We start from the raw sequence: 11975 nt of genomic DNA, 5'->3' as shown, positions 1-11975 counted from the left end.
ATGTCCGAGCTTAACTCTTGACTGTCGGTTAAGCACCTAAGCTCCCCTGCTGGACCAGAAAAGGGGCCGACAGTGCCCCCCAGTGGAAAGGTGAGGCACAACCTGTTTACTCCTCTTCACTCTCGGGGCCTTCTGCCTTGCATTTCACATCCATGGCCTTCCAATCACGACTCCTTCCTCACTGGAGAGCTGAAAGCAGAGAACGATGGTGCTCCTTCGGAGAGAGCATAATTCCATAAAAAGCACAGGTGTCCCAGGAAACCGATGCAGGAACGTGCGACAGCAGCCATGCTTTGCTCTGTCCCCTATCGTGATGCACACACTGACTTTGGAAGGGCAGGGCTGTGCTGTGCCCTCTGTCTCCATACTGCCAGCTGTTATGAGCAAAGTATAACCCTGGGGTGGTGGGTGGGGGTAAGCCTGGTGTGCGTGTGTGTGTGTGTGTGTATGTGTGTGTGTGACACAAGAGCCCCCGTTGACAGTGTTAAATACTGGCCTCTGGCAGCAAACGTGCTCAGAGAGGATCCAGAGCTCTGCGACCCCCTCAGCAGACACCCTGATGGTGCTCTCCAAACACAAAATTACAACCATAAGGGGGAATGATGGTTAGTCACAGAATTCCTCAGCGAGGGAAGTCTGCAAGAATGGAGTTGTGCTTTCTTTGGCTGCTTGGAAGGATGGTAAATGTGGGATGTGGTGAGGCTGGAGGGCAGAGAGAGACAACTAAGCCACTCAAATGGGAGTATTTGGTGGATGGGGCTGAGAAGAAAAACTCAAAGAAGGTTGTGAGGGGCACTGAGGGATGGGGGTTTGGGCTGAGCTCTTGGGTAGAAGTGGGTACACAGAGGTGCTGGCACCTTGCCTGTGGGACGAACCCCATGGACCACAGGCTACTCATGCATCAGGCAACTCCAGGGTAAGGCATTGGGTGAAGATCACATGCCTGCTCAGTCCCCGAAAGGTACAGACACTCCAAACAGGTGAAAACCTTTTTTTTCCTCTTTCTCTCTCTCTCTTTTAAAAAGCTTTTTATTTGGGGACACCTGGGTGGCTCAGTTGGTTAAGCCGCTGCCTTCGGCTGGGTCATGATTCCAGCATCCTGGGATCGAGTCCCGCATCGCGCTCCTTGCTCAGCAGGAAGCCTGCTTCTCCCTCTGCCTCTGCCTGCCTCTGTCTGCCTGTGCTCACTCTCTCTGACAAAAAAAAAAAAAAAAAGAAGAATTTAAAAAGATTTTTATTTGACAGAGATCACAAGTAGGCAGAGAGGCAGGCAGAGAGAGATGGGGAAGCAGTCTCACTGCTGAGCAGAGAGCCCTATTCAGGGTTTGATTCCAGGACCCTGAGATCATGACCTGAGCCTAAGGCAGAAGCTTTAACCCACTGAGCCACCCAGGTGCTCCTTTTTTTCTTGTTTTTATGGAAAAATAACGTAACCACGAAAAGTGCAGTATACAGAGAGTACAACTGAATGAATTAGGAAAGAATGCTAGTACAGCCACCATCCAAGTCAAGAAATAGAATATCACCAGTCCCCAAAGCCCACTGGTGTGTGCCCCCTCTCCCTCATTGACACATGCGTCCTCCCTGGAGGGAATTACAGGTAAGTTTCGCCTGTATTTGAACTCGACATAAATGAAGCCATACAGTATAAACTCTTAGTCCGGCTTCCTCATTCACCATTAAGTTTCTGAGATTTGTCCGTGTCCTAGTATGTGGTTGCAGTGTGTTCACCGCCAAAGTTGTGTGGGATGTATACTCCGTTACTCACTGCTGATGACCTCTCAGTTTCTAGTTCTTACCTATTACGAATAGTGCCGTCAGGGACGTTGTTACCCAGGTTGTCTTTTGCACATGTGCATTATATTGGAGGTATATTCTCATGAGTGGAACTGCAGGCTTAAAAGCCCACACTCCAAACAGTTTTGCAAAGTAGTTGTACCAATGTATGCCCCCCTCCAGGCATACTGAGTTCCAGCTCCTCCGTCTTGTTCCCAAAACTGTATTGTCAGCTTTTTCTTTTCTTTTCTTTTCTTTTTTTTAAAGTCATTCCAGTACACCATCATAGTATTTGCTTTTAAACTTGCATTTCCCTGATGGCTAAAGAGATTGAGTACCTTTTCACGAGTTTACTGGCTATTTGGATTATTTGTGAACCCGTTCAAATCTCTTGCCCGTTCATTTGCTGGGTTGTCTCTCTTTCGTTGATTTGTGGTATGTCTGTGGCATAGGAGTCCTTGGGTTGTCTATCTTGCAATATCTGCTCCCATCCTCAATGTTGTCTTTTGGTGAAAAGATGTTCTTAGTTGTAAGAGTTGTAACTTTTTCCAGGAATTTCTTTGTGGTTAGTGCATTTTGTATCTTAATAAATCTTTGCTTAAAGTATGAAGAAGCTCTTCTGTGTTGTCTTCTAAAAGCTGTGTTCTCTTTCCTTTCATATTTTGCTGTCAAATCTGTCTGGAATTGAGTATGTGGTAGTATGAAGTAGGGTTCTCATTTAACTTCTTCTACATGGATATACAAATGAGCCGGCGCCATTTTTTGAAAGACCCATTTTTTCCTTCATGTTGACTCTTAAGAGCCACCCTCGTCAAAATTCAAGTTTCCACAAATCTTTAGGCCTGTCTTCGGGATTATGTTCTAGCAGTCTGTCCCTGCTCTGGGACCATAGTCTTGCTTTCTGTAGCTTCCCAGTAGAGGAAGGTGTCCTCCTTTGGTTTTCAAGACTGTCTTGGGTATTCCTGGCCCTCATTTTAGAACCTAGTTTATCAGTCTACAAACACACACACACACACACACACACACACACACACACACACACACAGAAACACCGGGATTTTATTGGAGTTGCATTAAATCCATATGTCCATGTCAATTTTAGAAGAAATGGCATCTTTACAATATTGAATCTTCCAATCTTTGAACACAGCTCTTCACTACATTTATGTCTTTATTTCTTTCAGTAATGTGTGTGAGTGTGTGTGTGTGTGTGTGTGTGTAAAAGAGTCATTGTATAACTTTCATTAGCTTTATTCCTGGCATTTTGTTACTTGATACTCTTGTAAATGGCATATTTTTAAAATTTTTATTTTCTGTTGCTGATATATAGAAATTAGAACTGATTTTCATTTTTATTTATATTAGAGATTTTTAAGAAGATTATTTATTTATTTGAGAGAGAGAGAAAGATCACAAGTAGGCAGAGAGGCAGGCAGAGAGAGGGGGAAAGCAGGCTCCCTGCTGAGCAGAGAGCCTGATGTGGGGCTCAATCCCAGGACCCTAAGATCATGACCTGAGCCCAATGCAGAGTCTCAACCCACTGAGCCACCCAGGTGCCCTAAAGATTTTATTTTTAGGTAATCTCTACACTCAGTGTGGGGCTCAAACTCACAACCCCAAGACCAAGAGTTTCACGCTCCACCAACTGAGCCAGCCAGGTGCCCTCCAACTGATTTTTATATATTGATCTTGTGTTCAAGAACTTTTCTAAGCTTACTCTAATAACTTATCTATAGGTTCTTTCAAATTTCTCATACACACAGCCCTATTACCTGTGCATAAGTTTTACTTTTTTCTTTCTAATCCTCTAATCCTCATAACTTTTTATTATTTTTCCTGCCTTAACAGCACTGGCCATGCCCTCCGATATAACATTGAGATTTGTGGTCATGAATGTAAAATGTTTTTCTCTTATAATGTTCTGCTGCTCCAGAGGTGAGGAATACACAGTCTATTTTTTTTAAAAAGATTTTATTTATTTGTCAGAAAGAGAGAGAAAGCACACAAACAGGCAGAGAGGCAGGCAGAGGCAGAGAGAGAGGCAGGCTCCCTGCCGAGCAAGGAGCCCAATGTGGGACTCCATCCCAGGACCCTGGGATCATGATCTGGGCCAAAGGCAGCAGCTTAACCCACTGAGCCACCCAGGTGTCCCACAGTTAGTCTCTTTTAAGTGGGCTTAGATTTTAGCTCATGTTTGTCTCAGAAAAGCAGGGCAGATGAGTTGTTCTAACACGGGATTCTATAAAGCTAATGATAAAGGTAAGGAACAGGGGAGCTGAGAAATGATGGAGATCTCAGTGAGATCAAAGAACTATTGGATAATTAGCTGGATGGGTTGGCCAGGTCTTCTGGCTTTCTCTTCCAGCAAGGTACCTGACTGAGGGGGAAAGAGCGGGCAAACACAGGGTAGAAGGAAAAGCCAGGATGCGAGAGGCCAACATGTCCTAGAGAGCAGTTTCTGCAAAGCCTTTGCCCTCTGGTCTTCTGGGCGGCTCTCCATCTATCCCACAGCAGCCTCAAACCCAGGTTTCTGAGCCCCAGATGGACCCTCTAGCTTAGAGTTGAAAAGAAGAGACAGTGGATGAACTGCAGGGATCTTGCTATGTTGCTAGGAGGTAGGGGCAGGTCTGGAGTTGAAGGGAGAAACTATCAGAAATAGTTGGTTTCTGTCTTTACAGGACGCAGTAGAAGCTGCCACGGAGGGGTGGGGGAGAGGGAGGCCTCCACGGTACAGCAGCCAGAGAGAGGACTGCAGTGGAGGGAGGAACAGCAGGAGGAGACAGGGATAGCCACCGAAGTCACACCACGTGTCAGGGGTATTAAGAAGTGTAGGTCTTGGGGCGCCTGGGTTAACCCTCAGTGGGTTAAGCCTCTGTCTTGGGCTCAGGTCATGATCTCAGGGTCCTGGGATGGAGCCCCGCCTCGGGCTCTCTGCTCAGCAGGGAGCCTGTTTCTCCCTCTCTCTCTGCCTGCCTCTCTACTTGTGATCTCTGAGTGTGTGTGTCAAATAAATAAATAAAATCTTAAAAAAAAAAAAAAAAAAGCCTAGGTCTTGCTCTCCACGGGAGGATCCGCTGAAGCCACTGCTAGCCCTGGTAAAGACAGAGTTTGATCTGTCTCGGCAGGCGGTTCCTTTACACCTCTGCACATTTGACCACTTAGCCTCCAAGACCTAGGATGAGCGCTCCTCCTTCCCACGCAGCTGCGGACTTCCTCTCGGTTATTCGGGCTCTGCTCAAGCATTCTCTCTAGCGGGAAGCCGTCCCAGATCGCTAAGTTGGCGGAGGCACCTCTTCCGGGACCCTAGCAGCCCAGCCCCTAGCGTTCCGCCTGCCTCCCTCCTTTGTTAGTGTAAAGTTCTGTGCCCTGTACTCGCTAGATTGTGGACCCGGAGGGCGAACGTGCAACCAAAACCTCATCCCCTGCCTCGCTCCTTCAGCCCCTGGACAGGAGGTCTGGGCCCCCATCCGAGTTCCGCCTTCAGCGACCGAGCAGACGCTCCACCCTCACGCCCAGTGGAACCCAGACTGCACACCCGGCGCGGAGCTCCGACCTTAAGGGGTTCCTCAGATTCTGGAGCCCAGCGGCCGGCTCTCGGTAGGTAGACGGGGCGCTCGGGAGGTGGAGCCCACGGGAGCCCCACCTCCCGGAAGCGAAGAAGTCAAGGGGCCAAAGAATGTGCTGTTTGATTGGTTGATGATGATGTCATAGGTACCGTCGGAGTGGGCCGGATGCCTCACCAAGGAGTTTCCCGTCAGTTCCTAGCAGGAGCCGCGCCCCTTGGAGCGTTCTGGGATCAAGCCCTAAACCCCCCCTTGGTCCTGGGACGCCCGCGCCCTTCACACATGACGCTGCAGAGCGTTGCCGCTGTTGCCTCTGCCGGAGGGACTGTAGAGAGCCTTCAGGATTATCTCTTCCGGCCATCCTGGAAGCCACAGAACCCTCCCCTCAGACAATGAGTCGGTCGTCGGGGGCGGAGCCTCCCATTGTGCCAATAGTTCTCCCCTAACCTGGTGTCGTCTTCTGTGACGTCCATTTGGCGGTGTCTGTCTATTGGCCAGCTGGGACCGATTGGCGTCGGAGTTGCTCAGCGCTGGGAGAACTGTACTGAATCGTAGGAGGAGGGTTGAGCTTCCGCTAGTCCCTTCAAGGGGTTAAGGGACGCGGTCGTGGCGGGCGAGGGGCGGGGATCCAAGGAAGCCGTGGCTGCAGCCCTGTGGCAACGTCGGTCTCCACGTGGCATCCCAGAGCACTCGAGACCCGCGACCTGGAGGAGGGTGTAGCCTCCAGTGGAGGGTTCCCCAGCGCGGGAGACTGCTGGGATCCAGCAAGGCAGAGAGGAGTTTGGTCTCTGCTCATGCCTTGGGCGGGTCACCTACAGTCCCTGCTCTGCAGAGACGCTCCAAACAGGCAGATGGTCGCGACATGTTTCATGAGTTAATACTCACTGATCGAACAGTTCAAGCTATTAACTTTGGGTCTGGCGTCCCAAATCCCCATCCAGTCAACGTCCCTTCCACCCCCAGGATTGCACATAGTACCCCTGCCAAGGGTCAGGAAAACGCTCTCTGCGCATCATGGGCACCAAATTTTCAGATCAAAATCCAGGACAGAGTTCGGAACGAGTCCTCAGGAAGGAGGACAAAAGACCTGCAAGTAGAAGAAAGGATGGGAGACCGTGCCTTGAAGAAGGAAGGAGGGTAAGGGCGGTGGCTCAGAGCAAGGAGGATGGATCCAGGGACAGCGAACCTTCTAGCCCTGTTCAGTACCGCGGGCAGCAGTTGCGCTTTGCCCTTAACAAAGATGGCGGAAATAGCTTCAATAGTCAGAATCGGCATGCGCAATGGGCTGTACCACCGGATTTGGGGCTTCGGGGCAGAGGTGGAACGAACCATCGCGGAGGCCGGGAGCCATGTTGGAGCGGCGGGAGGCGGCAGCAGCGTCGGGGATGCTGTGGTGGGGGCGGCAAAAGCCGGGGCCGCATGCCAAAGGGGTTCTGGCCGCGGAGTAGATGGTGCCCAGAGGGCGGAGGCGGCGCGGAGCGACAGGCCGAGAGGCGGGGGACCGGGGCGGCGGCAGGGGCCCGGGAGGGGGCCCGAGCGGCGGGGCGGGCCCAAGGCCCGGACCGGGGCGAGGGGCGGTGGAGGCCGTGTGGGAAGGTGGGGGGTGATGGCGAGGCGGCCGCCGTGGTGGAGTCTCAGGGGGCCGACGACCCCACTACTCCTGCTCCTTCTCCTCCTCTCTTTGTTCCCTCTCAGCCGGGAGGAGCTGGGGGTCGACGGGGGCCAAGGCTGGGACCCAGGGGTAGCTGCCGCTACGGAGCCAGGGGCGCGGACCGGTGGCGGAGCCTTAGCTCTTTGTCCCGAAACGCCCGGGGTCCAGGAGGATGGAGAGCCTGGTCTGGAAGTCAGGGAGCCTGTCTTCGTGGGGCTCCGAGGGGGAAGGCAAAGCACCCAGAGTGGTCGAGGGCCCCCTAAGCAGCCGGACGCGGGGCTAGAGGCGAAATATGGGGTCCAGGCATTAGACAGCCGCGCGCGAGAAATAGGACAGGGACCAGGGTCTCTCTTATGCTGGCGCACAGAGGTCTCCTCTTGTGGTCAGACAGGACCCTTGCGAAGAGATAGTATCTCTCCAGAGGCTATGTCCCCAGGGGTCCCGAGCCTGGAGAACAGCTCGCCCTTCCCTTCCGATCTGGTTCGGCCCCGTGGTTACAAGCCTGTGTCCTCCCCGAGGAATGCTGGGAGAGGCACCCCGAAAAAAGTGGGAACCATGCGTTGCTGCGGGGAATTGTGGGCGCCGAGGCGCAGGGGTCAGGGCGAGAGAACTGCGACATCTCGAGCGGGGAGCACAGTCCCTCAGTCCGACTGTTCCCCCAGGGCTGCGGGATCTGGCCCTGGGCTGGATTCAGCACCGCGCACAGAGAGGACAGCTCCCGAGTCTGGTTCAGCACCGCGCGAGTCTCGGACAGCTCCCGAGCCGACGCCCGAGCGCATGCGCTCGCGTAGCCTCTTCCGCCGCCGCTTCCTCCCGCAGCGCCCCGGGCCGCGCCCCCCGGGGGTCCCAGCTCGGCCTAGAGTCTGGAGAGTACCCCCAGCAAGCAGGGTCCGCCCCCGTCGCGCCGCGAACCGCCACCCGCAGTTTCCGCAGTACAACTATCAGGCTCTAGTGCCCGAGAACGAGGCTGCGGGCACCGCGGTGCTACGCGTAGTGGCGCAAGACCCGGACGCAGGCGAGGCCGGTCGCCTAGTTTACTCGCTAGCCGCGCTCATGAACAGCCGCTCGCTGGAGCTGTTCAGCATTGACCCACTGAGCGGCCTCATCCGTACAGAGGCTGCTCTGGACCGCGAGAGCATGGAACGGCACTACCTGCGCGTGACGGCGCAGGACCACGGCTCGCCGCGCCTCTCGGCCACCACCATGGTGGCTGTTACAGTGGCCGACCGCAACGACCACGCGCCGGTGTTTGAGCAGGCGCAATACCGGGAGACGCTTCGGGAGAACGTGGAGGAGGGCTACCCCATTCTTCAGTTGCGTGCCACAGACGGAGACGCGCCCCCCAACGCCAATCTGCGTTACCGCTTCGTGGGGCCGCCAGCTGCGCGCGCCGCGGCCTCCGCGGCCTTCGAGATCGATCCGCGGTCTGGCCTCATAAGCACCAGCGGTCGCGTGGACCGCGAACACATGGAAAGCTACGAGCTGGTTGTGGAGGCCAGCGACCAAGGCCAAGAGCCCGGGCCGCGCTCTGCAACTGTGCGTGTGCACATCACCGTGCTGGATGAAAACGACAACGCGCCCCAGTTCAGCGAGAAGCGCTACGTGGCGCAGGTGCGCGAGGATGTGCGCCCCCACACGGTGGTACTACGCGTCACAGCCACCGACCGGGACAAGGATGCCAATGGACTGGTGCACTACAACATCATCAGCGGCAACAGTCGTGGCCATTTCGCAATTGACAGCCTCACGGGTGAGATCCAAGTGGTAGCACCTCTGGACTTTGAGGCCGAGCGAGAGTATGCCTTGCGCATCCGGGCGCAGGACGCGGGCCGGCCACCACTGTCCAACAACACAGGCCTGGCCAGCATCCAGGTAGTGGACATCAATGACCATACTCCTATCTTTGTCAGCACACCCTTCCAGGTCTCTGTACTGGAAAACGCACCGCTGGGCCATTCAGTCATCCACATTCAGGCAGTGGATGCAGACCACGGGGAGAATGCCAGATTGGAGTACTCCCTAACTGGTGTGGCACCTGATATGCCCTTTGTGATAAACAGTGCCACTGGCTGGGTCTCTGTGAGTGGTCCCCTGGACCGTGAATCTGTGGAGCATTATTTCTTTGGTGTGGAGGCCCGAGACCATGGCACACCCCCACTGTCGGCCTCAGCCAGTGTCACAGTAACTGTACTAGATGTTAATGACAATCGGCCCGAGTTTACAATGAAGGAGTACCACCTACGGCTAAATGAGGATGCAGCTGTGGGCACCACTGTGGTCAGTGTGACCGCTGTAGATCGAGATGCCAACAGTGCCATCAGCTACCAGATCACAGGTGGCAACACCCGGAATCGCTTTGCCATCAGCACCCAGGGGGGTGTAGGTCTGGTGACACTGGCTCTGCCACTGGACTACAAGCAGGAACGCTACTTCAAACTGGTGCTAACCGCTTCTGACCGTGCCCTTCATGATCACTGCTATGTGCACATCAACATCACAGATGCCAACACTCACCGGCCCGTCTTTCAAAGTGCTCACTACTCTGTGAGCGTGAATGAGGATCGGCCAGTGGGGAGCACTGTGGTGGTCATCAGTGCCTCTGATGATGATGTGGGTGAGAATGCCCGTATCACCTATCTTCTGGAGGACAACCTGCCCCAGTTCCGAATCGATGCAGACTCGGGGGCCATTACGCTACAGGCTCCCCTGGACTATGAGGACCAGGTGACCTACACACTGGCTATCACAGCCCGGGACAATGGCATCCCACAGAAGGCAGATACCACTTACGTGGAGGTGATGGTCAATGATGTGAATGATAATGCTCCACAGTTTGTGGCTTCCCACTACACGGGGCTGGTATCCGAGGATGCTCCACCTTTCACCAGTGTCCTGCAGATCTCAGCCACTGACCGGGATGCTCATGCCAATGGCCGGGTCCAGTACACTTTCCAGAATGGGGAAGATGGGGATGGAGATTTTACCATTGAGCCCACCTCTGGTATTGTCCGTACAGTGAGGCGGCTGGATCGGGAGGCAGTGCCAGTCTATGAACTGACTGCCTACGCAGTGGACCGAGGTGTGCCCCCACTGCGGACTCCAGTCAGCATCCAGGTGACGGTGCAGGATGTAAACGACAATGCACCTGTCTTCCCAGCTGAGGAGTTTGAGGTGCGAGTGAAGGAGAATAGCATCGTGGGTTCCGTGGTGGCTCAGATCACAGCAGTAGACCCTGATGAAGGCCCCAATGCCCACATAATGTACCAGATTGTGGAAGGGAACATCCCTGAGCTGTTCCAAATGGACATCTTCTCTGGAGAGTTGACTGCACTCATTGACCTGGACTACGAGTCTCGCCAGGAATATGTGATTGTGGTGCAGGCCACGTCTGCCCCTCTAGTCAGTCGGGCCACTGTGCACGTCCGCCTGGTTGACCAGAATGACAACAGCCCTGTGCTCAACAACTTTCAGATCCTCTTCAACAACTATGTATCCAACCGTTCAGACACCTTCCCCTCAGGTGTTATTGGACGCATCCCAGCTTATGACCCTGATGTCTCTGACCACCTTTTCTACTCTTTCGAGCGGGGCAATGAGCTGCAGCTGCTGGTGGTCAACCAGACCAGCGGGGAGCTTCGACTCAGCCGCAAGCTAGACAACAACCGCCCACTGGTAGCTTCCATGTTGGTGACTGTCACAGGTAAGGGATGGAGGGCAGACAGATGACCCAGTGACCTCAACCTGTCAGGGTCTTATGGGCTCCACAGGGCACCTCAAACCAAGAAGGATTTCCAAGACTTCCAAGAATCCCTAAAGTGTTGGGTTCCTGCATCCCACAGGATCTGCCATAGACTTCACAGGTTAAGTTCACATAATCTCTGCTTAGGGTCTTGGGTAGACTCCACAGAACCCCAAAGATTCTAGGACATCTAGCAGACCCCATAAAGACCATCTGAACTGCCTACTACACTAGAGATAGTGCCCCCACTCCCAGAAGGCTGCAGGTCCTGGGTTAATGCTGGGGAGGTCACAGGAAAAGCCAACATGGGCCAATCAGCCCACACCACACCCTTGTCTAGATGAAGCATTACTTTGGGTCCGAACTGACCTTCGTCTGTACCGGGAGGGAGGCCAATAGCTCAATGGTCAAGAGCAGCAGCTTATTCTGGCAGCTTCAGACAAAGAGTGGGCACACACTGGCCCTGCTGCCATCTAAGGGGCTGACTGCAGCCCAGCCCTTCAGGAATATGTCCAGAGCTCCCACCTGCCTCTTTCCTACCTCTCCAGCCCCAGACTTTCACAAACACTCCTTCACAGGAGGGTTCAGGTGGGAGAGGCTCTGGCAATTCTGTCTGCTGCTCCAGAGGTTGGGAGCTGGGCTTCAGCTGGTGTTCATTCCCCAGTTCTAGAGCATGGACTCCTGGCTCTGCCAAAGGAGGCACAGCCTTCATTATCCCTCAGTTCACTCAACAACCAATCCTTAGTTAACGTTCAATGTGTACTAGGGCCTGGGGACAAGATATATAAGCAGCTTGTCCTCATTTTGAAAGATGGCCACTGAGATCACAGGACCCAGGTCTGGGGTGATGGGCAGCTTTCTGATCCAAGAATGCTGAGGAGGGAGTGGGTGGCCAGGGTCCAAGACCTTCCTGGAGAGAGGGAGCTTGCTGAGTCAGGGTTCTGTGGGATGGGGTTGAGTGGCCACAGGGCCAGAGCCCCTTTTAGTGCCATGGGAAAGCAATTTGCTGACCAGAGAGAGGGGAGGAGTAATCCTTGTTCTAGAACCCCATTTGTTTCTTTGAGGGGATGTTTTCCTGTCTATGCGAAACTGGGGGGTAGGGGTGGGTGGTCAGTGGCCCTGGCAGCTCTTTAAGTTCTGAGCGAGGGTGTCTTTCTGACCATGATAACCTGGGGGAGGGTGGGCTATTGACCACTTAGCGATCTTCTTGTGTGCTATTGGATGAATGACTTACTGACCCATGGGC

The 11975-nt window shown here is 53.9% G+C and overlaps 1 protein-coding gene across 4 annotated transcripts in view; it reads left to right on the top strand.

Moving 5' to 3' along the window:
• Window positions 1-6666: 6666 nt before the first annotated feature.
• Window positions 6667-11975, top strand: part of LOC132011290 (cadherin EGF LAG seven-pass G-type receptor 3) — a 36717-nt gene continuing 31408 nt past the window's right edge. For all 4 annotated transcript variants that reach the window (XM_059389663.1, XM_059389659.1, XM_059389658.1 and 1 more), the window contains exon 1: window positions 6667-10690. In XM_059389663.1, the coding sequence (XP_059245646.1) occupies window positions 6946-10690 (3745 nt within the window). In that variant the 5' untranslated portion in view covers window positions 6667-6945. The remainder of the gene's footprint in view (window positions 10691-11975) is intronic.

The sequence above is a fragment of the Mustela nigripes genome, chromosome 2 (assembly GCF_022355385.1).
Source record: "Mustela nigripes isolate SB6536 chromosome 2, MUSNIG.SB6536, whole genome shotgun sequence".
NCBI classification, from domain to species: Eukaryota; Metazoa; Chordata; class Mammalia; order Carnivora; family Mustelidae; genus Mustela; species Mustela nigripes.
The sequence above is the reverse complement of the archived record's forward strand: the minus strand, read 5'-3'. Positions and strand labels throughout refer to the sequence as shown.